General features: G+C 53.4%; 2 protein-coding genes and 1 long non-coding RNA gene across 4 annotated transcripts in view; 2 read left to right on the top strand and 1 right to left on the bottom strand.

Annotated features, from left to right (window-relative positions):
- The window catches only part of LOC121045373 (uncharacterized), a 15,034-nt gene extending 8,129 nt beyond the window's left edge, over positions 1-6,905 (top strand). Inside the window, exon 5 of the long non-coding RNA XR_005797720.1 lies at positions 6,818-6,905. This is a non-coding gene — a long non-coding RNA (uncharacterized LOC121045373). The remainder of the gene's footprint in view (positions 1-6,817) is intronic.
- Positions 6,077-16,904, bottom strand: USB1 (U6 snRNA biogenesis phosphodiesterase 1). Of its 2 annotated transcripts, none has more exons than XM_040498162.1 (7): positions 16,791-16,904; positions 15,405-15,571; positions 13,153-13,336; positions 10,412-10,465; positions 9,512-9,617; positions 8,211-8,294; positions 6,077-7,169 (listed from the first exon to the last, which is right to left on the bottom strand). In XM_040498162.1, the coding sequence occupies exons 2-7, from the start codon at positions 15,514-15,516 to the stop codon at positions 7,065-7,067; spliced, it is 645 nt and encodes a 214-aa protein (XP_040354096.1). In that variant the 5' UTR covers positions 15,517-15,571; positions 16,791-16,904; the 3' UTR covers positions 6,077-7,064. The 2 variants fall into 2 exon arrangements, with proteins under 2 accessions (XP_040354096.1, XP_040354095.1); XM_040498161.1 differs by lacking the exon at positions 16,791-16,904 and adding an exon at positions 16,423-16,615.
- ZNF319 (zinc finger protein 319) lies at positions 16,900-27,087 on the top strand. The gene is made up of 2 exons (XM_040498160.1): positions 16,900-17,575; positions 19,581-27,087. The coding sequence occupies exon 2, from the start codon at positions 19,833-19,835 to the stop codon at positions 21,588-21,590; it is 1,758 nt and encodes a 585-aa protein (XP_040354094.1). The 5' UTR covers positions 16,900-17,575; positions 19,581-19,832; the 3' UTR covers positions 21,591-27,087.

Here is a 27,087-nt window from a genome sequence, read left to right as displayed (position 1 = left end):
GAGGAAGGAATCCTGTCTAATAGTTGATTTAAATAGTCAGTGACATAGGTATTAGTTGAAGGGGGCAAAGGACCCCAGGGAAGTCAGACACAGCTATTAGGGGACATAGACGTGAAAGGGAGGAGTCAGGGAGCTGTAGGAGGAGTCCTTCCAGCGCAGGATAAACTTTTATATCCCACCTCATGAGAAGATTCCTTCCTAACAGCCTTCCACGGCCGCAGAACTGAGAAGAAAGTAATGCTGAGCTTTAAGAGGTCCCATGGAAATATTAAGGGGTTGAGACAGAGACAGTTTATGAGGTAAATTATCAAAACTCACCACTGGTAAAGTTTGGTGACTCCGAGGAAGGGGGGCAGGGGACAGTGTGGTGCTAAGGGTAGAATGTGTTGCCATGGGGGGGGGGGGGGGTCAATGAGAAGTGTGGTGGGTGTCCTTTAACGTGGAGGGTTGTTTCTCCTTGTGAGTTTGGTGGCAGTTGAGGGCACTGGACGAGAGTCCAGCGTTTTCTGGTGAGGAAGGGACTTGGGCCTTTTCCTTCCTTTTGAAGCCTGGCACTCCCAGACCCAACATCCTTTTTTCTTACAATTTCAGCAAGCGTTTTGATCAAAGGGAGATCCTGATTTCAGAATTTGCTGTAGATTAAAAATTTCAGGTCCTCCTGGCTGTTTTAACTGTAATACCATAAGCTTGCTTTCTGGATTTCCCAGTGTTTTTGAACTAGTATGTTCTTAATGCTGGGCTAATGTCTGGCACTTATACACGTCTGCCTTTTACCAGTTAATATTATTTTTCTGGAATGTGTCATGGAGCTCTAGTCTGAGACCATTTCCAAAGCTTGTGGCCAGAGCTGAGGCTGTTTGGAAAGGCGGGTCCAGCCCCAAGTGCTCTTTCCATGTTGTCTCTGATTGATGGTGATCATTAGGCACATTTAGTTTCTTTGTTTATAACTTTGAATACATGACCAATTAGTTTTGGTGAGAGAGACCTGAGGGGTGGCTTCTAGTAATTTTTCTTTCCTCATTTTCTAATGGGAATTAGGGGTAGTCTGAGACCCTTGATGGCCTTCAGGAAGGGTGTTCCTTTGGCCTTTCCAAACCGAGGGGTGGCATCCCCCAGGCCAAAAGATAGGTGGATAAGTTGATGTAAACCAGGGAATCTGGAGAGCTTGCTCCCAGAACAATCCTAAAGTATTCAACAAATCTTTTCCTTTTCTTTTGGGAATTAAGAGAGTCCTTGACGATGACAGATGACATGTTAATTCTGAGATAAAGGTTTAAATTGGTTGCACCCTGCCTTCCTCCGTAAGAGATGGGGGTGCACCTTACAGTTACAGGGCGTTGAAGGACTGGGGTGGTCTTGGTGAAGAACATTTTGGGAGAGCATGACGGATATGAAGGAGAACTAGGAGGGGAAAATGGGGGTGCTCTGAGGAGTTCTAGGGGGTTTACCGAATCAGAACAAATTTTCTGAAGACATTGTTTAAGAAGTTCTATAGTTTGAATGAGGTTTGAATCATTTAGTTGCTGTTCAGCTTCATACAAGTGAACAAAGCAGACCATTGTGCATCAGAGACTTTTGTTCCTTTTTGCCCTAGGGCTCCCCTTAGGTGGACTAATTTGGTCCTATCCCAAGAGCCCCCCAGAGGGCCCATTGTAGCTCAAGAGAGTTTTTAGTAAAGTTTTGCTAATGAGAAAGAAAGTGGACAGTATTCCGCTGTACAAGCATATAGTCATTAGGAGTTTGAGGAGAGGTTTCAGTTGGTTGAAAAGCTCCCATATTCTTCTTCTTCTTCTTTTTTTTTTAAACATTTATTCATTTTTTTGAGAGAGAGAGAGAGAGAGAGAGCAGACATTTGGGGGCAGAGAGAGAGACACACACACACACAGAATCCGAAGCAGGCTCCAGGCTCTGAGCTGTCAGCACAGAGCCTGATGTGGGGCTTGAACTCACAAACCGTGAGATCATGGCCTGAGCCAAAGTCGACTGCTCAGCTGAGTCACCCAGGTGCCCCTTCTTCTTCTTCTTCTTCTTTTTTTTTTTTTTTAATGTTTGTTTATTTTTAGAGAGGGAGAGAAAGCATGAGTGAGGGAGGGGTAGAGAGAGAAGCAGAGACAGAGTCCCAAGCAGACTCTGTGCTGTCAGTGCAGAGCCCAACGCACGGCTTGATCCCACAAACTGTGAGATCATGACCTGAGACAAAACCGAGTTGGACGCTTAACTGACTGGGCCACCCAGGTGCCCCAAAAGCTCCTATGTTCCTGATTAATGAACTTTATACTTATGAACAGAAATCCCTGGGATTCTAACCCAGGCTCTGTTCCTTACAGAATCTAGCCTTTTATAATCAGAAAAGCCTAGGACTAACCCAGCCTCTGTTTACCCAGGACTCTAACCCAGCTTCTTACAAACAGCTGCTTGGTTGGGACTCTGACCCAGCTTCTAGAGTTTATTCAGAATCCTGAGAATCAAAATCTGGCCTCCCCCTTCAGGGGACGTTTATCTGGAGTGGTGGATTCTAGAGTAGGATTCGTCATTGAATACCCAAACCAGCAAACAGACTGGAGACGAAAGGTCTCTGTGTGTACCACGAAGCCTAGTTGTCATGTCTAAGAGTCCAGTGGTAGTTCAGATTTGGGTCACAGCACCAAAAACCATTAAAGAGAAACAGAATTGGATAGAAGTTAAAGCAGTGAAGATAGATTTTACTGAAAAACAAACAGACAAACAAAACCAACAAAACAAACTATTGCAATAGGGGAAGTGACTTCAGTATAGACCTGGGCTCAATTCCCAATACAACCAGAACAAGGCAGAATTTATAACCAAAGAGCAAGTGGGGAGGGGGGCATTGGTGGATGGAAAATTATTAAAAGGAGACATTAAGTCTGGGGTGGGTTCTGGCTGAGGCAGGCCAGGCCAAGATCAGATATCACCTGGGGGGGGGGGGTAGTGGGGATGGGGAGTTTGATCAGATTATCAAGGGTGGGGATTTCTCACTAAACTGATTTTGCAGGTTTCTTGCTAAAACTAGATTCTAGCAGGAAGTACACATAAAGGCCTTAGTTCTTCAGGGAAAAGGCTGGGACAATTGTGTCTATTTCTACTCCCTTTTCTATGGGATCCCTCCTTTGAGAAATGGATTTCTAAATGGTTTTAAAAGTTGAAGTATAGTTAATGACACAATGTTATATTAGCTTCAGGTGTAGAAATTCAGGTGTAGTGATTCAGCGGGTCTATACATGTACTATGCTCTAAATTTCTAAAGTTTTTACTCTGAAATGTATAGTGGTTGTCAGAAATGGACAACAGGCTTATTCTTGGTTTAACTGAATGCACTGCAATCTTTCACTGTATTTATTGCCAATCAACCAATTAAAAAAGAAGGGTTAGAGGGGCACCTGGCTGGCTCAGTAGATAGAGCATGCAACTCACATTGTAAGTTCAAGCCTCATGTTGGGTGTAGAGATTACTTTAAAAAAAAAAACGTCTTTAAAAAAATAAGAGTTTGAGTTTAGGAAGTTCTTAGTAAAGAGAAGGGCCCAAGAACCATCTTAGAAGCCAGACAGCTTGGTCATTGTTTTTTCTCTGTTGGAGGTTCCTCTCCTGGGGTAAGTCCTACTTAAGGAGGAGGCATCCCTTGTGACTAGACCTTGAAGCTCCTGATATTTGGATTCTGGCCCCTACAGGCACCTCTGGGCTTCCAGGTGGGTTTGTCCATCTATCCATGACATGGGTCTGTGGTTCTGTCAGATCTGGCCAGCACCCAAGGCCTGAGGGGACTGGCAGGACAGACCCATGTGGGCCTTAGCCTTCAGTCACCCAGTTTTGTTTTTTTTTTTTTTTTTAATGTTTATTTTTGAGAGAGAGAGAGACAGAGTGTGAGCAGATGAGGGGCAGAGAGAGACACACATACATAATCCAAAGCAGGCTCCAGGCTCTGAGCTGTCAGCACAGAGCCTGATGCAGAGCTCGAACTCACCAACCAACAAGATCATGACCTGAGCTGAAGTTGGATGCTTAACCAACAGAGCCACCCAGGCACCCCCAGTCACCCAGCTTTAAACATTACCCACGTTTTGCTAATGTCATTTCATCTAGAACCTCCCCCTACTCCTTTTGTTTTCTTGGAAACTTTTGAATTAAAGCACAGACATGTGGTTTCATAGCACAGTTTCACTCTGAGACCCTGAGGTGCCGTGAGGGTCTCAAACAGCTGGGGATTAGAAGCCAGGCCTGGGGGCTGCCCAAGCACTAATTTACCAGGCAATCTTCAGCGAGCTGTTTCCCCTCTTTGGGTTTGCCTCCTCGTTTGTACAAGGAAGGTTCTGGCTCAGGTAGTGGCTGTGGTCCCTCAAAAAGGCAAGGCGCTGTGGGTTGGAACAAGGCCCAGGCCCCCCCACCCCCAACCCCACCCACTGTGGGCCCTTCAGGCTCCTGGTACCAAGACAAGGAATAAACAAACAAGCCGAGGTAATTTCCCTCTTCCTTGGAAACAAAGCTGGGGTGGTCTGGAGAGGCGTGTGGAGAGAGCCAAGAGTGCCAGGTGGAAATGGGCCAAGGAGGCCTCGATGATCACTTCCCTGCCCTGCAGGGAACATCTGAGGACACCAAGGCCAGATGTGTTGATTTTGCACTCTCTCTGGTGTGATAAAAGCCCCATCAAGAGCAATCTCTCTATTCCGAGCCAGCCTGGGGAGGGGTGGCCCCCGGCCTGTGCTGGTCTCCTCTTCTGTCTTCGAAGCACATCTCCTCTTATGGAAGAGCCCCAGCTGCTTCTGCACTGTCAGCGGAGCGCTGGTGAGCAGGCGGCTTCAGCAGGCACACTCAGTGTCTGGGCTCCCGCCAAGCCCCTGACGCCCAGCCTTCTGCCCAGCCTCCTGCCCGGCCTGCCGACCCTCCCCCCTCAGTGAGTCTCCTACTTCCTTCCTCTGCCACCACCTGCCATTCCCCACTGAAGAGCCCTTTATTGATCTTGGCCCATTTCTCAAAGTTGCCCTACTGTAATTCCATCCGGGCCACATCCTCCCCTGGGACCAGCCCAGCCAGTCCTCTTGGGTTTGTTAATGGTGGTGGGGCTCTCCTGGGGAGAGCCAGTGCCCAAGATGGGGGAAAATCAGGTGGTCTGTGCCCACAGAGCCTGCCTTGAAAGAGGCTGGCTTCCACGTTGAAATCGGAACGTGCAGGATACCGGGTGACTCTGCTTGCACTTCCCAGTCTGACAAGTGCGAAGTCGGGAGTGGGGATCCTGCTCTGCACACCCTGCTTGCCCCCTCACCCTAAGCATCCAGACACAGAGCCGGTAGCGGTAAGTGCTGGCTGCACAGCAAATTCACTGTGTTCCTTGCATGCCAGGAAGATGCCTGGCTGCTTCTGCCTCTCCAGTGTGACCTCAAAATCCAGCACTGACTGAGCAGTCAGAGTTGAATCAGCAGATCAGTGCAGTGGGGTTGGGGAATCACAGGATGGGATTTCCTGCGTGTCTGGGCACTGAGGGGGAACTTGCCTTGGAAAGTCCGGAGGTGCAGGAGGCAGAGCGAGAGCCAGAGTAACAGGTCCCCTTGCCTCAGGCCTGGGGCGGTGGCGCCGGGCGGCGGCCGGCCGGGCGCGCAGTGGGTGGTGTGCACAGGGAGAGCAGTCCTGACCAGGAGCCTCAGGGCAGGATCGAGGTCAGGGTGGACCAGCGGTAAGACATTTAACCTGTTTCTCTGTCCAAGTGGAAGAGTCATTCCTCCCCATCTTACTTTTCTGGGTTATCACTGGGAGAACAGATGACATGACCCTAGAAAGGGCTGCATTAACAGCAGTGTCAGGTCTGAATGTCACTGACGAGGGGTGGCCGCCCCCCACCACAGGCCAAGCCCTGGGCCAGATGTGGTTTGTGCTACTTGTAGGCCCAGCAGGCCGGGTGACCCCACTGTCGTTTGACTGAGGCTCTGTCAATGCCTCTCACAGCCACCTTAGCAGTCATAACAGATTTCCAAGAGTCCCTCCACACCGTGAAGCAGGCTGGGGAAGGTGGGGGCAGAGGAAAGTCCTCTTTTCACCTAGTTGAACAGAAGCAGTCCCAGACAAAAGCCAAAATTAAAATTGCAATTTTCATTTGTTGAACATAATTTAAGACTACCACATAAAAATATCTCTTTATCCATCACCAAAGATCCAGGTGACAACCAGGGAGGACTGGCCTTTTGCTCTGGTGAAGGCTTGATGAAAAATAAAGGCCCTGGGTGCCCCCTGACCCCACCTCCACGGCCCCCTCAGAACACCTGCAGCCCACAGCAGGCAGCTGAAGGCAGCGGAAAGAGAACTTTGGGGGAAGACGCCTCTCTGCCTCTTTGGGAAAGCTGATGAGAAGCCAGAGGTCACAGAGCGTTGGAGGCCTGGCTTAGAGCCACCAGCCAGGCCAAAATGAAACATCTGCTCACGTCTCCCCAGGCACCTGGCTGGGGGCGAGTGGGAGGCAGGAATGGAGAAAACCGATGTAGAACCACAAATTAGCACTCTGTACCTTGGCCCTGAAATGCCCTCTGCTGGCACAGGAGGGGTGAGACTAAAAATAAATAAATAAATAAAAGTGACACGCTTCTAGGAGGGAGGGTGACAGACCCATTCAAGCACCGGTGTCTAGCTTGAGTGGGGAAGAGCCAGGACATGATGGTTTTAAAAGCCCTGGTGGCGGCCAAGGGCATCAAAATCCAAACAGCTGAAGGGGGAAGGGTGTGGGAGAGGGGCCATTTCTTGGAGGGGCTGCAGTGGGGATTCTGGCTGAGTCTGGGCGGGCTCATTGGGTCACCCTACTTTCTTTTGTGCGGGGCAGGTCCACAGACCTAGAACTAGGAGGCCCAGGCTGCCCTCTACTGGTGGTTCCTGACAATGACCACACGTACCAGCGCTGAACCTGCGACCCAGAAGGGCCAGGAGAGAACCAGCCCCCAGGGACCCGGGCACCCAGAGACCACAGCCAGGCCCTCCAGTGGGAGGCTGGGAACGTCCCCATGGACTGGAGCAGGCTCTTCCATCTCCACCCAGCCTGCAGAGTGGCCTGGGACGAGGGCCTCTGGTGCTCACTTCAAAGGCATCGAGAAGAACTTGTGCCCAGACTTGCAGCGGACCTGCTCAGCGTGCACACGCAGCACCATCTCGGAGTCTTCAAACTCGTCAACAATTGTCTTCCACCGGGAGCCGAGAAAAGACAGTCACGTTAAAGGGAACCGGGGACCCAGAGGGCACTGGAAGCCAGACCAGCCTACTCAAATCCTTCAGAGGTTGGGCCCGGTGGAGGGAGACTGAGGACCGTGCAGGCTCTAGGCTCTGCGCTTCAGTAATCTCATGAGGTCAGTCCTATCGCCCCAACTTGGCACAGGAGGAAAAGGGTGCTGAGAGCCCCGGATTATGAACCCAGTAGAACTGGAATTGGGGTCGGATCTGCTGGAGCCTGAAACCAGGGCTGTTTGCCCCCACAGCGTGATTAGGCCAAGGGCAGAGGTGGCTGCTTGACGATGGCCCAGGGGCTGTATCCCTCCTGCACATGCTTTGTTTGGCTTGCGACATGTTTTTTTTAAAAAAATACACATTAGTTCCACATAAAAATCTGGACTTCTGGCCTCCCTTGAAAAACAAGTGCTAGCAACACTATGTCCGCATTCCCACACGACAGCCCTTCCCCGCTCTCTCCTCTGCCGGAGGTGGTGTATCAGCAACTCTGAAGGCACCGACGGCAAAGTGAGATACATCACCTACTTATCAAAATACGAAAGCTCCCCGGGTGGACGTTCCCTACGCCTGGCACGTTTCACTCATTTCCAACACGAGCCAGGCCCCTGTAGGCACCCAAGCCCTTGGCCTCTGGGTGAGGGGCAAGGACTTCGGGAGAGGCTTCTGGCATACTCTCAGACCAGTGTTCTAGGGTCGTGCTTCTCAAATTTTAACGTGCACACAAATGCCTAGACATCTTGTTCAAAGGCAATTCTGATTTCTTAGGTCTGGGTTGGGGCCAGAGTCTGGATTGCTAACCGGCTCCCAGGTGCTGCAGCCACGGGACTGCCCTTCAAGCAGCAAGGAAAGGTGAGGAGGCCCCCTCCCCAGTCAGCTATTTCTAGGGATTCCGGTTTGCATGCCTAACCCTCAGGGCCCGTCAGCTCCCCTGCCACTCCCGGCACGCATCCCGTCACCCTCTCAGCACCCTCTGTGCTCCCGTAGCGGGAATTCACCTGCAGCTCCCGCAGGCACTGCCCTTCCAGCTGGAGACGCGCGTCACCCACACACCAGGCCAGACTGATGTGGAAGGAGGGGTCCTGCGGAGGAATAGCAGGGAGTAGGCGGTCACCTGGATGCCTTGGCAGGTCCGGACATGACCGTAGGTCTGTCACAGTGTTGTCACAGGATCCCTGCTGGATCCCTGGCCTGCTTCATGAGAGACCAGACCCTCAGTGTTGATCCCAAGCACCCTCTGCTGATAGAGAAAACAGCCCAGGGCTGGCGCTTGCTATGGGCTGAATTGTGTCCCTCCCCCCCCCCTCCCCCCCAATTCATATGTTGAAGCCTTAACCCCCAATGTAATGGCATTTGGAGGTGGGGCCTTTGGGAGATAATTAGGTTTAGAGGAGGGTATCAAAATGAGGTGCTCATGATGGGGTTCATGCATGTGTGAGAGCAGAAAGCTGGCTTCCTCTCTTTCCTCTGTATGAGGACAAAGGGAGTAGACAGCTGTCTACAAGTTGGGAAGAGAGTCCACACCAGAAATGGACCATGATGGCACCTTGATCATGGACTTCTAGGCTCCAGAATTGTGAGAAAATAAATTTCTGTTGTTTAAACCACTCCAGCTACAGTGTTTTGTTATGGTGACCTCAGCTGACTAAGATAGTCCTGTTCTGAGAGGCTTTCCTTTACACAGAATCATTAGATCTGGGACATGGAAGAGAACGCAGGCTCCAGCTCTTTTTTCTGTCTAAAGATTTCAATAGGTGACATACTTTCTAAGATGAAATGACAAAAACTAAAATGTCTAAAGTTATAACTAATAATCTCCACTGACACTCATGCTCCTATACGTCAGCATGGTTTTAAAAGACTGTATCAAACCCTTTAAAAACCTGATACTCCATTTGGAGTTCAAGTACCCCTGGAGGGCACAGGGCGAGGGGCAGGAAGGCCTGTGAAGCTACAACTCTTCCTGGTGTGTCAGTTTTACTAAAAAAAATTTGGGAGAATTACTACTTCTTAAAAAATAGATAAACACGGATCCATATGGAGTACAATGGGTAAGTCTTGTGCATATCTGAGATATAACAAAGATTTGTAAGAAATGTTGGACTTTCCATGGGCTGCACCTGATTACACCTCAGACCCTTCACCCCCCCAGAGGTGTGTCCCCTGAAGACTGGCATTCGGGACACTTCACATGGGCCAGTTCTGGAGGGCTTGCTTCAGTTTGCCTCCAACAAGGGCTTCTTTAAGGATGGTTTTATTCCAGTTCTAGGTAGGCTGGTGGAGAAGAAAAGGCTGTTACCTGGTAGAAAGTGGTGAGGTCAAATTCCTCCATGACTCTGTCTACCTCTGAAACCAGGTCCAGGAACTGGGCGTGCCCTGAGGTGACCTCGAGCCCAACAAACGTCCTGGGGAAAGCAGAAGTGGAGACAACACGGCATGAGATGCAGCCACTGAGAACAAACCATCCCCGCTGGGGCAGAGGATGTGAGAGAAAGCAGTTAGGTCGGGGCCACAGGTTCTTGCCCCATCTCCTGGCTGGCTCTTTCCTCTGTCTGTAACCCTCCCCCAGGGTCTCACAACCCTTCAGGACCGCCTTCATCTCCCCCTGCCATGTCTACAACCCCCAAGCTTCTGTGGCCCTGCTCTCCGCCATTGCATCACTCCTGAGTCTGGACCCTTGGCTCTTGGGTGCCAGCTACCCTCCCCTCAGCTCTCAACATGCTCTCATCTTTAAAAACCCTCCTGTGAGCCTATATCTTCAGCCACCCCCCTCCTGGCCTCAGTAAAACTTATTAGTTGACTTGCCTACTGTCACTATCTGTAATCCATTACCTCCCAGCTTCAACCCACTCCACCACTTACGGAACACGGTTGGCTCATTCAAGCTTCATGACTGCCCACTGATGGATGTATCAAGGACAGGCGTGTGACAGTGTGGAAATGAGAGGTCACGGAGGTGAAGGTATGAGCTAAACGTTCAACTGGAGACAGAGCTGGGCAGGGGCCCAGGTTTTCTTCCAGTGGCAGGCTTTTGTTCACTTTACCAAGATGTTTTTCTCTACCTCTGTCCCTCCCCCCACGTTCCTCTAGTTATTTTTCTTAATGAAAGGTTCAGATTTGGGAACAGATGCTTTTATAGTCATAGAGTTGGTTAAAGCATAAACAATGAAAAAATTGGGGCAGACAAGGCCAGACCCACCTTGTTTTCTCTTGGTTGGTATAAATCTTTACCCGGTTGGCAATAAAGAAGAATCTGGAATTTAGAAGAGGAAAGACCACATTTCAGAAAGAATAATTTTAAAAAATCAGAAAAAATTTATATTTAAAAAAGAGGATTTTGAAAATACAGTTAATTCATTTCACACTTCATTTTGTTACCCTATTATACAGATGATATAACTGAACACTAAAATATTAGAGCAAGATAAGACCTTACATAATCACCCAGTTAAAGTTAACACATAGCTTCACTCAGATGCTAGCAAAAATTTTATCTTATTTATTTTTAAAAGATTTTAATTTTTTTTTTTTTAATTTGAGAGAGAGAGCATGCATGCAAGTAGGGGAGAGGGGCAGAGAGAGAGAGAGAGAGAGAGAGAGAGAGAGGGACAGAATCCCAAGCAGGTTCCACTCTCAGCATGGACCCCAACTCGGGGCTTGGTCCCACCACTCTGGGATCATGACCTGAGCTGAAATCCAGAGTTGGATGCTCAACTGACTGTGCCACGCGGGCGCCCTTAAGATATTATTTTTAAGTAATCTCTACATCCAATGTGGGGCTTGAACTCACAACCCTGAGATCAAGAGTCAACTGAGCCAGTGAGGCACCCCAATATATCTTTTTGAAATTATCAAATATATTTATTTATTATTATTAAAAATTTTTAATGTTTATTTATTTTTATTTTTGAGAGAGAGGGAGAGAGAGAGAAATACACAGGATCTGGAGTGGGCTCTGCGATGGCAGCAGAGAGCCTAATGTGCAGCTTGAACTCACTACCCATGAGATCATGACCTGAGCCGAAGTCTGACGCTTAACAGACTGAGCCACCCAGGTGCTCCTTTTTTATTTCTTTAAAGTAATCTCTACACTCAACATGAGGCTTGAACTCACACGAAGTAGGAAACGCCATGCACCAGCAGGTGAGCATCAGGGGGAGCCAACTCAGTGATCTAGGCACTATTCTCTGGTCCCAAAGTGAGCAAGAGGATAACGTACATCTGTGCCCCCTCAGGGACCATTATCTCTTGTAATGGCCCTTGGGCCAAGTTTCCAGAGGTCCCAGAAAGGGAGTTGTCCAGTCAAAGAACCACCGCATGCAGGGAAGCCCAGGGCCACGGCTTCTTGCCAGAAGTTTCGTTCACTCACAGTCTTCACAGCCCAGATGCAGGGTGCCAACAGGTCATTTTTACCACGAGTAACATGGCCCCAAACACAGCTGACATTCCACCTTTATCCAGAGAACAGAGCTGGAAGCAGGGGAACGGAAGCATTCTCATGGAGAAGGGGAAAGGGTTTTGTTAACTGTACTCACAAACAGAGAGCATGTTAGCCAAGTCGGACCAATCAAAGTCATTCCCGTGACTTTTGCTGAAGCCATTAGAAAAAAGGGCTGTCTCCCCAGGCTGGTAGACCAGCAGCCCCAAGTTGCCGGTAGCCTTCTTTGCCTTTGTGAGAATGAAGCCCAACGTGGAGAGGGCCTGAGCTAAGAGATGGTGACAGTCAGGTGCCATCTGACATCTGCTGGTCACCCCAATCCACGCATACATGAAGCCAGCACTATTTTCAGCTTTTTAGTTATAACAGCCTATAAATTCCCCCTCCCCCTCCAGTTTCAGCCACTTTGGGTTGGATTTCCGGTACCTGTGACCAAGAGAGTAGTGACTAATATACATATTGCTCAATAAATTTGGTGGCGACAATAAAAAAGGTCAGGGGAGGGAGTCGAATGAGGCAGAGAGAGGAGTTTTAGTTCTGATTCTCAGGCTGACCTCCTCCCTTCCTCTTCTGGCCCTCAGAAAGGGCTGAACCAAATGGGCAGTTCCCTACCTGGGCAGAGTGCATCTATGGAATCCCTGGGCCTAAGGCCTCCTGCATTATGGGAGTGAGGCTTGCGCTAGAAGATTTCTGTGCTTCTCTCACCCATCTACACAATGAGGCTTTTGGTTAACACCTCATTTAAGAAAGGCTCTGCAAATAAAACCACCACTTGGATGGCTTCTTAGGCTCCTTCCGGAACCAACATTTAGAGGATCCCTCTCTCCTCCTGTTCATTGGCTCAGCAAACATCCACTTGATGCCTACAGTCAGCAGAGCACCTGGAGGAGAGATGCACGGGATTCAGAGAGAAGTCGCATTCCTGGGCCTGCGGGTGCTTGGCTCCATAGAGGGAAATGGACATGGCAATGACTGGGTATGAATGAAATAAGCACAAGGGTATGCGCTGCCACAGCATGGGATGATCCCTGGGACTGAGGAACTCTGGGGGAGACGCCAAATCGCGGAGCCCCAGTGAAGGAGCAGGGCTTTGAGCTGCCCAAGGGTAGGAGGAAAGGCTCTCTGGTAACAAGAGGAGAGAGATGTGAAAAGGTGAGGAAGAAAACGTCTTAGGCTGGCAGACAAAACCGGAGGCAGGGTTCAGTTCTGATCCTTCGCCAAGTGCCATGCTGCTCACAGGTCCCCTTGGAGGCAGCCACTACTGCTCCTCTGACCTGCCCACAGGTAAGGACTCGAGTTTTCCAGAACTTAGGTCACATGCCCAAGGTTGCTCACGATGAGGCATATGGCAGGCGGCTCCAGAAGATGTGCAGCGTTCTAACCTTTACGTCTGGCCTGCCGGCTGGGGTAGTACCCTCCACACCTGCCCACCCACAGGAGCTGAGGACAGGAAGAGGAGCGTGGAGAGGAGGTGAGAGGCAGACGAAACACTGGGCACTCACCCCTGGAAGGAGGCCACGCGGTCTTTCAGAGCCTGCACGAAGGGGAGGATCCAGTGATGCCGCAGAACCACGCTCTGGGACAGGCTGAGGTGGAACGCCTCCATCCGAACCAGCCGGGGGACGTAAGTCTGTGCGCGGGGCAGCAACATGTCGAGCAGGTCCAGGAACTCCTCCTTGGCTTCATCTGGAGGGAAGAGCAGATAGGGTGGGTCATTCTCTTAGCCAGGGTGGTGTGACTGAATGAAGAATCCCAGAAGGCAGAGGAAGGCCTTTGTTACTCTGCATTTTAGGAGGAAATGACTTTGAGAGCAGCCTAGCTGTATGTATTTTAATAAAACTTTAATATAATTTAATGGTTAAGGAAGTAATACACATATGCTCACTGTAAAGAATTTAAGTGAAAAAGGAAATATGCAGGGGTGCCTGGGTGGCTCAGTCGGTTAAGTGGTAGACTTAATTTTTGCTCAGGTCACGATCTCACAGTTTGTGAGTTCGAGCCCCGCATTGGGCTCTGTGCTGACAGCTCAGAACCTGGAGCCTGCTTCGGATTCTGTGTCTCCCTCTTTCTTTGTCCCTCCCCGACTCATGCTCTCTCTCTCTCTCTCTCAAAAATACACAAATATTAAAAATAACTAAATTACAAATACGTATGTTACAAAATTGTGTGTTGTAAAATGTACACTCTCAAGAACAGAAATTTTATTTTATTTATTTAAAGCATTTTACTTTCTTTTCTGGTAATCTCAATGTGGGGCTTGAACTCACAACCCCAAGATTGAGCTGCGTGCTCTTCTGACAGAGCCAGCCAGGTGCCCCAAGGACAGAAATTTTAAGAGATGAGAAAAAAAGGAATATGTAAAGAGGTTCTAATATTTTTCTTCCAAACGGATCATCTTGACCTCTCCCCCAAGGGGAATATACCCCACTTTCAAGATCACTACCCTAGGTATCCAGACTGCCAAACCTGGATGCCTAACTCCCCAGCCTTTAATTTTATTTTAAATGCTTATTTTTGAGAGAGAGAGAGAGAGAGAGAATGAGCAGGGAGAGAGGGAGAGAGAGAATCCCAAGAAGGCTCTGCACTGTCAACACAGAGCCCAACGCAGGGCTCGAACTCATGAACTGTGAGATCATGACCTGAGCCAAAGTTGATGCCTAACCGACTGAGCCACCCAGGCGCCCCTCCCCAGCCTTTTCTCAGTGTATGTACTAATGTATGTATTTTATTTGTTGAAAAGATGACAGTGTACCATTCAAACTGTTCTTCCACCGGCTTTCTTCATATAACATGATATGCTGGATGGTCTTCCTCTCAGCGCAGAGGGCAAGCTCATGATTACAGCCCCATAGTTAATCCATAATCACAAACAGCACTTTTTATCAAGCCTCCTATTAGATGTTTAGAATCTCCTGATAAACACTTAGAATGCTCCTAATTTTTCACAAAGACAAACATCACTACAATGACCACCATTGTATGTTCACTTTTTTTTTTAAATCAAATGTATGACTAGAGCTGCATGGTTAACAGTCTGCTCACACCCAGTACGTTACTCGATTTGTCCAAATGGCCTGCTGAGTAGGCAGTATAGGAATCATTCTCATTCTGTGGATGGGGAAATGGAGGTTCTAAGAGTTGACCTGATCTAATGCAAAATACTAAGAGCCATCACTTACTCTGTGTATGGTGCTAAGAGCCTGACATAAATGATCTGATTCAATCTTCACAAAAGTCCTAGGAGATACGTGTTCCCCATTTTAGAGATGAGGAAACTGAGGTTCTAAGAAGTCCAACAGCTTACTAAAGGGTACCCAGAGCAGTGGGTAGTAAAGGAAGGTCTGACTCCAAAGCCTGGGCATTTTTTGCCTGCCATTCACTCATGAGGGCTGGGAGGAGAGAGGGACTTGACCCCAGCACATCTAGGGCCCTCTTAGAAATAAACTGCCAGGTGCAGCCACACTCTGGGATGGCCTTCACACTCTGTCCTAGACCCTCCCTTGGTCACCTCCTCATGAGTGAGAAAACATACCCAGGGTTAATAAAAAATATTTCAGGCAATGAATTTGAAACTGAAACCAAGTTTACAGAAAAATTCCCCAATTCTTGAAACTTGTTCTCTCTCTGCTAAGTCCATCTCTCTCCTACCATCAATGTCAGAGGTTTCTGGTTTCTTCCTTCTGGTTGGGGCCAGCTTCCTCCCATCAAGAGGCACCTATCAGTCTCAGCCACTCGTCTTTTACACGCTACTCACACGGCACATAGACGTGGGTGGCCCAGTTGCCCCGCTCGTGGGGGAACGTGCGCACCCGGCCCCCATGTTTTGCACTGTCATCTTCAGGCCCCTCCTCGGTGCCCAGGAACATGTGCAGCACACTGTCAGGTACTGGCAACCTCTGGCTGGGAAGGGGGCTCTGGGCACTGCAAGAGAAAAAAGGAAAACGAGCACATTTATCCTCCTAGAATTCTCTACCGCTGTACATATAAAAGTTGTAACCCCTTATACGGGATGACTGTGTGCACCTACTTCCCACCAGGTGCTGTAAGCAGCTTCCAGATAACCACAGAGCTCTTTCCCCAGGGCTGTTTCACCGGTCGCTCACCAACCCCAGGAGGCGGACTTTAGCTGGGAGCATGGTTTCCATGGGAGACAAGTGGGCAGGCAGCAGTGTGTGGTTCAGAGGTCACATTCCCTAACTGGACAAGACTGACCTGCAGTAGCACTTCTTAGCTTTGGGGTCTTGAACAGGTCATGTGCAGTGTGTGGGCCTCAGTTTCCTCATCGGTGAAGTGTACCTGATAAAGCTATCGTGACATCAACCCAGATACTGCTTGAAAGGCGCTCTTCAAAGCACCAGGCATGGCACTTGAGAACTGAACCTCCACGAAATAAAGGCTTCGACGGTTTTGTTCACTGCCAGATGTCCCAGTCCCGAGCCTGGCCGCGAGCGGGTGCTCAATGAGTATTTACTGGATGAATGAAAACACTCTCCGAATGAGGAAACAGACCCAGGGGTGGTGTTGCGGTGCACCCCAGAGGCGGTGGCTGGACCCGAGCGCATGTAACCTGCCTCCTAATCTTGGCCTAGCCAGGAGGGGGCACTCTGGGGCTTTGTCCAGGGCTGTCCACTGGATCCTCCTTTCCCGCTGCTTCTCTTGTCCTATCCTGGAGAGCCGCCCCGCACCATCGCCCCTTCTCCCCAGACGCTCGGGTCCCGTCGGGGTGTCGCGCTAACCAGCACCCTCCCCCCAAAGACTTCTTCGCTCCTTACCGAGGGCAGCTTCCAGCCCCCGGCTGCGCCTGGGCCCCGGCCTTGGCCTCATCCTCATCCTCCGAGCTGCTGCTGCTGTAGCCCACCAGGGGCGCCGCACTCATTGGGCCTCCTCCAAGACCAGAGGCCGACTCAGCGATCACTCGCACCCGGAATTCCGCTGCGCCGGAAGTGCCCTCCAGGGGCGGGTTAGCACCGCCTCAGGGCGGGGCCTGGAGGGGCGGGGTCCGGCGGGACTCGGGGGAGACTCTACCACCGACACCACGCTGCCTGCCGGATTGCAGCGCCTGGACCGCTACCTGGAGCCTCCCGGAACCCCACCCCCCAGCCTTCGTGTGCCCATTTCACAGATCGCTCTGGGCCCTGACCTCTCTGTCCGTTGCTCTGTCTGCAGCCATCCGCGACCAGACCTCCCAGCCACGGACGGCCCCTGGGTCAGCGGTCAGTGCCCTAGATCCAACGGAGACGGGCTCAGAGGTCCGGGAGCGCCCTCCTCAAGCGGGTCCAAAGGCCGAGCTCCAGGGACCCGTCCCCTAAGAGCAAGCTGAGCAGTCAGTGGCGGGTCAGTTCCAGAAGATCAGAGGGTCTAGGAGGCCTCTCTTCTCAGGTGCTGGCGTCGGGCCCTGGAGCCTCCTTCCCCTGAGGCCAAACAGGTTGGTCGGAAGAGAGCGCCCTCCCTGGGTCGGCTGAGGAGTGCCGACCGGGTAACTGGAGAGCCACCTCGCACGCCTGACTGTCCGACCCAGCCTGGCCGCGGGGTCCCCAGCAGGGGGCGGCCTCGCTCCGCGCCGCCCGCTCCTCCCGCAGCCGCCGCCGCCCCGGCTGCCGCTCCTCCCCCGGCCCCGCCTCCCTGGCCCCCGCGCCGCCCGCCTGTCCGCCGGTCTCTGCAAGGCCGTCGGTCCGTCCGTCCGCCCTCCCGGCGCTCCTCCGCGCTGGCCCCGCTATCCCGGCCGCGCACGTCGCTTCCTCGGTCCCGGCCACCGCTAGCTGGTTCCCCGCCCCCGGGCCGGCCGCCGCCGCCGCTACTCGAGGCCGGGGATTGGCAGTGCGCGTAGGCCGCGCCACCGCCGCTGGAGCCGGAATAAAGGGGCAGCCGAGAGAGCAGCCGGACGCCACTCGCCCCGCGCCTGACCCCGCGGGCGGCCTGGAGCAGGTGAGCAGCCGGGGCGCCTGGGGCTGCGTCTGGGGGCTACTCCCGTGCCCGCCGCACCCCTTTCCCAGCCAGTCCGCCCGCCCCCCCCCCACTTCCCCCCCACCTCCGGCCCGACCCGGCGGCCTCCTGGGCCTCTGGGCGCGTTGCTACTAACCGGGCCCAGTCTGCGGCCCTGGGGCCTTCCTCGGGCTCAATCGCCCTCGGGGCCGGCGCTCTGGCCGTAGCGGCCTGGCCATTCTCGGTGAGGGCTGACAGGAGACAGCCCAGCTGGGCGGGTAGCAGTGCCCGCGGTGGGGAGGTGATCGCCTTTCATTCGGTTTCCCAGGGAGGAGGAAGGGCTGGCTTGGGACGCAGGTGGGGGGCCTCCCTTTGCCTCCTTTACACTCGTCTCTCGTCTTTGCGGAATTATCAGGCCTCCCCGCTGTACCTTCCTGGAAAGGGCAGGGGTGGGCGTGCAGCTGGGGGCCCAGGACCGGGGATCCTGGTTCTGGCAGCCATTCATAACGGAAAAAAAAAATCATCTGGGTTGGCGCATCCGGACGTAGACTGCGCTCAAAGTAGCCCCACTCCCCACTTTCCTGGGGGAGGCTTCCTACCTGCTTGCTCATGCAACCTGCTGCGTTGACCCGGAGCAGCGACTCCTTTCCTTCTTTCCTTCCCGGAAGATGCTGTGGATGACAGTTTTTCCCCTGATTCTTATGTTTCTTTGGCAGAACAGTTAGAAGCAGGGCTGGCCTGTGAAGGCATCCCCCCCTCCTCCCCCTTTTTTTTCCTACTCTTTCCCTCAGGAGAAAACTTAGAAACTTTTTGGTGTTTGAGGCAGAGGAGCTGGAAACCTGAAAGTGGGTTGCCTGTAATTCTAAAAGTTCTTCCCTCTCACTGTTGTTACCTTATGCTGCCACAAAGTGGTGAGTTAGAGATTTGCCTGGGCTGGGTGGTCTTTACCTTCCATTGATAACCCAAAATGTTATGGACTTGGAGCAAGGGAACAGGGGGCTCTCTCTGGAAAGGTTGTCTTTTCCAGGTTGTCCTGGAGAGAGGAGAAATGCTCTGTGGTTAGCATGCTACTTCCCACATTGTAGAGGCAAACTTCTAATTGCTTACCTTTTCCTCTAGGCCTTGGTACTGTCAGATTCAGAGGATTCAGGAGTTTTTTGGTGCTCAGGCAGATAACTAGAGTGGGGGCATGTTCTGCTGTGGAGACCTCCAGGCTGGGTGGGTCTACAGCCCTATCATCTACCCCCCATCTTACAGTGGCTAAGGTCTCTGCCAGGCCAACCAGACTGTTGTATGGAGAAAGAACAGGCATATAGTCAGGATAGAGGGCCTGGGGAATACTTGAGAGGGATGTGGTTCAGTCCTTCACAAAAGAAGGTTTTTGAGATGCTCCTCGGTTCCTGTAGCTGTTTTAAATAGTGACTGTGAGGTTGTTTGCTGTTGGGCCCTCAGATCTGGGAGGCCTGGTTCTCTGTTCCGGCAGGCTATTATCCTGAGCACCAATGTCCTGGGTTGAGATTGAGGGCTCTCAGGAGCTGGAAGGCCTCAGGGAGTCCTGCACCAGTGCGTCTCTGCTTTTATCTAATATATTGGGCTTCCAAGTAAGAATCTATTTGCAAAAAAAAAAAAAAAAAAAAAGAAAAAAGAAAAAGAAAAAGTTATGCTGCTAAAATTATTTTGGCTTAATGGGTCAGTCTTCCCCTCCCTCTTCCTTTGGAGCATGAGCAGAATTTATGACTTCTTGTATTATGGGAAGATCATCCCAGCCCCTTATCTGACTGAAGAGGGCTGGTCATAGGCTGGGGAGCTGGGAGGCTCTCTGCTGGAGGAGCTGAGCTGCCAGCAGACTTCTGTGGACTTGTGTGAAGACAGCACATCTTCCAGCCCTGAACCTCTATCCCTTCCCTGATGTGGCAGTGGTGTGGCAAGTGCAGGCAGAACAGGGAGAGGGCCCAGGGACCAGCTGTGTATCTCTGCCTTGAGCTCACGATTTTTCTCTTCTCTACAGCACCAATCATCGGGGAAGGGCAGAGCCTTTCTGGCATTGCTGACATCCTGCCTCGAAGAGCCCCCTGTCTTGCAGGCAGAGCCTTGTAATCTATCTTGGTTAATGACTTGGGCGGTCTGACCAGTCCCTCTTCCGTGCCTTGTCTGAGGTTTTTGTCCATACCCGGTCCTAGGCAGCTTCTGTCTGGGTTGGATCACCTTAAGTGGGAAACTGAAGCCATTACTCTCCAAACCCTGTTTCATCCTCCCAAGCATGTCGGAAAGCTGGCAGCAGCCACCACAGACGCAGCCACAGCAGCCTCAGCCACCACAGCCTCAGCACCATGCAGAACCGCCGCCGGCCCTGGCTGAGCACGCGCTGCCCCCAGGCTCAGCTGAGAACCCCCTGGGCTGTGCTGTCTATGGCATCCTCCTGCAGCCCGACCCAGGCCTCCAGCCCCCGCAGCACGCGCCCCTGCAGGCAGCTGGTGAGCCAGGCCCCAAGTGCGGTGTGTGCGGTCACGACCTGGCACACCTGTCCAGCCCGCATGAGCACCAGTGCCTGGCGGGCCACGACCGCTCGTTCCAGTGCACGCAGTGCCTCAAGATTTTCCATCAGGCTACCGACCTGCTGGAACATCAGTGCGTGCAGGCCGAACAGAAGCCTTTTGTCTGTGGCGTCTGCAAGATGGGCTTCTCGCTGCTCACCTCGCTGGCACAGCACCACAGTGCGCACAGCGGCACCGGTGGCCTCGTGAAATGTTCCATCTGCGAGAAGACCTACAAGCCCGCCGAGGCTGCTGAGCCCGCAGCCACCGCTGCGTCTGCGCTGCCCCCAGCAGCCGCGCCGCCCACCGTGGCTCCCGCCGAACAGGCCGACAAGCCCTACAGCTGCTCCATCTGCCAGAAGCCCTTCAAGCACCTGTCGGAGCTGTCGCGGCACGAGCGAATCCACACGGGCGAGAAGCCGTACAAGTGCACGCTGTGTGACAAGAGCTTCAGCCAGTCCTCCCACCTGGTGCACCACAAGCGCACGCACAGCTCCGAGCGGCCCTACAAGTGCGCGGTGTGCGAGAAGACCTTCAAGCACCGCTCCCACCTGGTGCGCCACATGTACGCACACTCGGGCGAGCATCACCTGTTCCGCTGCAACGTGTGCGAGCTGCACTTCAAAGAGTCCTCGGAGCTGCTGCAGCACCCATGCACGCCGAGCGGGGAGCGGCCCTTCCGCTGTGGCGAGTGCCAGAAGGCCTTCAAGCGGCCGTCGGACCTGCGGCAGCACGAGCGCACGCACAGCGCGGAGCGTCCCTTCAAGTGCGATCTGTGCCCGATGGGCTTCAAGCAGCAGTATGCGCTGATGCGGCACCGGCGCACACACAAGACGGAGGAGCCCTTCAAGTGCGGCCTGTGCGAGAAGGGCTTCGGGCAGCCCAGCCACCTGCTCTACCACCAGCACGTGCATACCCTCGAGACCCTCTTCAAGTGCCCCGTGTGCCAGAAGGGCTTCGACCAGTCGGCCGAGCTGCTGCGGCACAAGTGCCTGCCGGGCGCGGCCGAGCGGCCCTTCAAGTGCCCCGTGTGCAACAAGGCTTATAAGCGGGCATCGGCCCTGCAGAAGCACCAGCTGGCCCACTGCTCGGCAGCCGAGAAGCCTCTGCGCTGCACTCTGTGCGAGCGCCGCTTCTTCTCATCCTCGGAGTTCGTGCAGCACCGCTGTGACCCAGCCCGCGAGAAGCCACTCAAGTGCCCGGACTGCGAGAAGCGCTTCAAGTACGCGTCAGACCTGCAGCGGCACCGGCGGGTGCACACGGGAGAGAAGCCCTACAAGTGCCCCAATTGTGATAAGGCCTTCAAGCAGCGGGAGCATCTCAACAAGCACCAGGGTGTGCACGCCCGCGAGCAGCAGTTCAAGTGTGTGTGGTGCGGCGAGCGCTTCCTGGACGTGGCCCTACTGCAGGAGCACAGCGCGCAGCACAGCGCGGCGGCTGCAGCTGCGGAGGGCGCCTACCAGGTAGCCGCCTGCCTGCCCTGAGTGAGCGCCTTGGCCCCCATCCTGTCCCCGCCCAGACTCCTCACATTGAGCCCTCTACCTGGCCCGTGGTCTGAGGCCCTGGGCCTTGACCCTGAGGACAGATGGCACTGGGCAGCCAGGGGATGGGGGTGGGGGATTGGGGACCTGGAAGTGGGGGAGCCAGATTGCTGGGGCTGGTCCTGATCCCACAAACCTCTTTCCCATTACAAGATTCCTTTTCTTGAGAGCCATCGGCCTCTCTTGTCTCTGGTGGCCTGGAACCAGGCTGGAAGTCAAGTGGCCTGTTTCTACCCTGCAGAGGGATTGGTGCCAGCCCAACCTTCCCAAACTTTTCAGCCTAATTAGAAACCAGATAGTTTCTAGGAAGGAGGATGGCCATCGTAGGGCCTGGGAGAAGGGCCAGACCCCATAGGTGGGTTGGATGTAGGGCATCCTCCTTCAAGTTGCTGTTTGAGGGAGAAGGCCAGCTTTGTGGTATGGTCCTGGGGACCAGGAGGTGAGCCACAGGCCTGTCGGTCTGCTCCAGCTAGGGGTGATGTGCCCTTCTGGTTTCTGATCGTGAGACATAACAGGAGGGCTGCACGTCTGTGAGCTGGGTCTGCCTGGAGAGAACTGGCCCGGCCCAAAGGGAGGAGGCAGAGAAGTTCTCCTGTGACACATTCAGCCAGGGACAGTGCCATCCACAGGGAAAGGAGGAAAGGCAGCTTTTGTACTGAGGGCTAATCCTGCTGTTCGAGAAGTGCCCCTTCCTACCTTTGCAGCATAGTTCCACGCTCTGGGGAATGTGTTCTCGGCCAGACAGGACCGCTGATGTGAAAGGAGGGGATTGTTAGACCACCTTGGTGCCTGGGAGGAAGCAGGGCCAAGTGCATGATCTTACCAGTGGATGCAGACAAGTGTCCTCCCCCTTGAAGGTGTGAACCAAAGTGTCAAGGGCATAGCCCCAATCAGCTTGCCTTTGCTCTGCTTCTGGGCCAAGACCAGGCCTGGGCACCGAGGGTGGGGGAGGTGAAAGGACTCTGATCCCACAGTGCTCTCCCAGCCCGTGGGCACCCTCCCCATCAGTCTGGCTGTTGGCCTGGACCCCAGGGGTCTTGCACTGCCAAGATGCCCTGGACAACATCCAGTGACTTCCAAGGCCAGAGCATTCCCTCAGGGGTCCTCCTGGGGTCCCTCTAGGTCTCTGGCTGACCACCAGGGGTCAAGGGTGTCTGGGGCAATAGGGAGCAGGCTGGGGAAGAGGGTTAAGGGAACCAGTAGGTGGCTGGAGTTGACTGAGATCGCTGGCCAGCGATCTCCTCCCCTCCTTGGGAAGCCCAGAGGACTTTTATTATCAAAATGATTCTTTTGAACCCAGCTGTGCCCCTGTGCTCTACCAGCCTTCCTCCTTGGGTGTGGGTCTTGAAAGACTTTAATCAGTGCTTGCACCAAGGGCCCAGAGGAGCAGAGAGGCCCCCTTGTCTCACTGTCACCTTGAGAAAGCTGAAGAGCCCACATCTGCCTCTTCTATGAGACTGGGCTCCCTTCCTGTGCCTGCGGAGAGGGGCCGGTCCTTCCCCTCGGTGCTGGCTCTCCGTCACAATGCCTCAAAAGACATGGAACCCAGGCCGACCACAGGCCCAACTGCTCATTTTCCCCCCTTTCCTTTTGCTTTCTAAAAGCAGTTGTTATACTGTTCATAACATTGTATAGTTTAATTTCATGTCATTTTGGATCTTCTATTAAAATGTGAAAATTTGGATTTTTAAAAAGAATGACTCCATTTTAGATAGCCCCTTTTGATGTTAATATATAGTGAGTCCAATGTATGCTTTAGAAGTAAAGACATTGACCATCACAGACCAAAGCACTGCTTATTCTGGTCATTCTTCCACTGGGGGATGATGGGGCATGGAGAGGGAGAGAGAGGTGTGCAGGCCTGGGTGGTAGGCTTGGGGCTGCGACATAAGGCTGGGTTTGAATCCCAAGTTTTGAATGCTCTGGTCACAAAGCTTTGGGCAAGTCACTATACCTCTTTGGGACTCAGTTGCTGCATCTGCAAAATAGGGAGGTAAGCCTTGCCTTGCTCAGTTGCAGTGAGAATGAAAGGGCCTCACGTGTGGAGGCCCTGGTGGGCAAGCCGTGAAGGTGCTCACCAGGGCCCCAGGGAATAGGCCTGCAGCCTCTTGGCCTCCCCAGGGGTCTAACTGCAGCTCCTGCAAAGGGAGCTGGGCTGTGAGGGATGGGCAGCTTGTGGATGGTCAGAAGCCAGGAACCTGACCTAGGAAGCAGGAGCGCTTGCTCAGCCCCAGGGGAGAACCAGGGCTTGCTTGGGGCAGCAGTGGCCCCAGGCAGATGCCCTGCCCCAGAGGGTTGCCTGCTCTCACCCTACTTGTACTCACCCTGTCACATGGCCATCTGCATGTCCATGTCCCCTCTCGGCCTTCCAACCCACCTTTCTTCTGTTCCCCTGCCCCAGTGTCCCAGTGGGCCAGCTGTGACTTGGCTCCTTCCATTTCTCAAGGGCAGGGGTAGAAGGGAGAGAGGGAGAAAGCCTGCCCAGGTCTGGGCATCTGAGAGCCAGTGGAGGGTGGCTAGCTGGGTGGCCAAACACCCTGCCCTGGAGGTGGGGGTGGTGAGGGCACAAAGTCAAGAGGACAAGGAGCTGCCCAGGCCACAGGGGGCTCAAAACTGTGTGCAGAAGTCTTGGTAGAAAGGCCAAGAGGAACCTCAGATGTGACCCAGAACTAACACTCCCCTTGTCCCCTCTTTGTGTGCCCATGGGAGGACCTCCCTTGAGGAGCCATGTGGCCCTTCCTGCAGGTGTCCACCTGTCAGCAAGAGGACACCCAGGCCCCTTGTCTCTGTGTCAGGTTTGAAGCCTGGCTTCCTTTCTAGCTGAGTGACCTTAGGCAAAACCCACCCATGTTGCAGAGACACATGCAGTGCAGAAAGCACTGGCATGTGTTTGGTGCTTAATAGCTTCAGGTTGCCCTTACTGAATGGAGTGGTCTTCATGTGCCTTGGGGCAGGAGGAAACCTGGCTGGCTATAGCTGAGCTCATGTGGGGCCTATGATGACGTTCTCTTCTTCTGTCCCCACCCCCACCTCTTCACACAAAACAGCCGGTCTCCTAAGGCTCCCACCTGGCCCTCAGCCTCAGGGCTCCAGCCTGTGTCAAAACCTGGGCATTGAATGGAGCCCGGGAGCCTGGGTGTATGTCCAGGTTCAAGTCCTAGTCTTTTGATAAAAAGTGACCCCAGGCGTTTGTTGACTGCCCCTCCTGGGGCCCCAAATCCCCATCTGAAGCAGAGGTCTTGACTCTGATCTCTGAGGGTCCTTGGAGATCTGACACTCTGATTCTGGGAAGGTGATAGAATCAACCTGTGTCCTCTTTTCCTCTGCCTGCCTCTCCTGGCCTCCAGCCTGCTGTCCTGCTGCCTCAGCCTTGCTTCAGTCATAAGTGACAGAGACAGCATAGACTGGCGTAAGCAACTGCCCACTGCAGCTGACCGCCCCTCCCACCTACCTGCCCAGGAGCCCCACAGCCTCCTGTGGCCCATAGCTGATGTGAGCCTCCCTCTTGTAGAGCATACCGTTTTCGGGAGGGCACTCCAGACATTGTGACTAGCCGTGTAAACCAGCACTACCTCCTTTAGTCTCTGGGCAGTCATTCCCTTTGCCCCAACCACTGACAGGATAGGAAGAGGGTGGTTGCTTGGGGTGAGAGGTGACACCTGGATGACAGAGCTGAGAGGAACAAGAGGGAGAGGCCGACATAAACCCCCCATTTTGGAATTAGTACCACCCCATTCCCCACCCCCTCCTGGGGACAGACGTGCTGCACTGGTGGGGTGGGGCAGGGGTGGTGGCGTTCTCCCAGGTCCTAGAAGTCATTGCCAGGGCAGGCTGGGCCCCCAAAGATGACTTTCATAGGAAGCCTGTCATCTCAATAGCTTTGTCACTCTCCCACTGTGTGGCTGGCTGTGGGCTTGGCCCTGCACAGGGGTCGGGAGGGGTGGGGGGAGGACCCTGCTCTCTGGGGGTGGAGCCTGTGCTCGCAAGCCATGGTGGCAGTGGCGTGATGTTGTGGTGAAGAGCACCACAGTCAGACCTGGCTAGAGTCCCGCTCTGCCACTCAGCAGCAACAAAGCATTGGGCAGGTGGTGGGACTTCTCAAGCCTCATTTTCCTCATCGGTGAAATGGAGCTAGATGCTGCTGTCCTCTGGGTGTAGGGTGAGGGCACAGTGAAATGGCCTGTGTGGAGGGTTTGGCATGTAGCAGCCACTCAGGAAAGCAGAACAGTGGGAGGCCAGAGGCCGAAGGGAGCTGGCCTAACTCTCCCATCTGAATGTCAGGGCTCTCCCCACCCCTACACACCATGCCACTCATAAGACCCTTTTCTTCTGCCGGCTGGTCACAGCCTCATAGCATCTCCATTGGATGGGCAGGGCGCACTTGAGTATGCCCTTTGGGCTGACCCCTGAGATCCCAAAGCCATGCATTTGGTGATGAGAGAGGCCTGGAATTGTGGGGTCTGGCCTGGTGGGGAACAGATAGAGAGGCTGGGACAGCCCTCGGCTCTGAACTTCACAAGCCTCGAGCTCTGGCCGCTGAAGCCTGGGGCTCTGGTTCCAACCCACTCTGTGGGCCAGGAAGCCAGGCACAATGGCTGGGACTGGTGCCGGCACCCGGTCTGGCCAGGGCAGCAGGAAAGCTCTTCACCATCCGGCAGAGGGGGCGGCCAGCCCTCTGGTGGGCCCTTGACTCCCAAAGGGATTAAAGCTGCTGTGTTCTGTCTCCCCATCCGTGCAGAAGCAGCTCCATAAAGAGCCTAGGCCTCCTCAGACGCCTTTGTGGAAACCTCTGTCTCCAGTCCTCCGTCCTGACTTTCTACCTCCCCACCTCATTCCCTCCTCTGGAGCAGGCCTCAGCCAGGACCATGGGCTGTTCAGGCTTTGGACGTTTGCCCGGGGCCTCCCAGCCTGGGCCAGGCTTGCCTGTGATAAGTTCCACATCCCATCCTCAAACGGGTACTTTCTTTGTTCCTTGAAGGTCACGGCTCCAGGAAAAGCCTTGGCCGCTATTGATTTTCACAAATCTACCAAGATTCCAGGCCCAGAATGCCCAGTCCTCCTCAGGGCCCTGAAAAGGAGGTCAAGGGAAGGGGTGAGAATAGGGGGTGCGCTCGGGGTCTCCCCCTTCGCTGTGTGTGTGCAGCCCCAAACCTAGGTCTGCATTCCTGCCTCTGTTCATCCACAAGCATTACCAGTACCGGCAGCTTGCTGGGCACTGAGCGGGTGCTGCAGGGCATGAAACTGAAACTTCAGATGAGGGACTTTTGAGGTTTTCATGTATCAAACGGTAGGGTCAGAAATGTCAGAGCTGCTGACTTTTAGCACAAAATATCATATGTGAGTCCTCCCTGACCCTTGATCCATCCCCATTGCCGGCCCCAGGCCCTGGGTGAGGATGTGTATTGTGTTACTTTGTAATAAACACAACTATTACTTTGTA

The sequence above is a fragment of the Herpailurus yagouaroundi genome, unplaced genomic scaffold (assembly GCF_014898765.1).
Source record: "Herpailurus yagouaroundi ecotype Mexico unplaced genomic scaffold, PumYag 190, whole genome shotgun sequence".
Taxonomy (NCBI): Eukaryota; Metazoa; Chordata; class Mammalia; order Carnivora; family Felidae; genus Herpailurus; species Herpailurus yagouaroundi.
The sequence above is the reverse complement of the archived record's forward strand: the minus strand, read 5'-3'. Positions and strand labels throughout refer to the sequence as shown.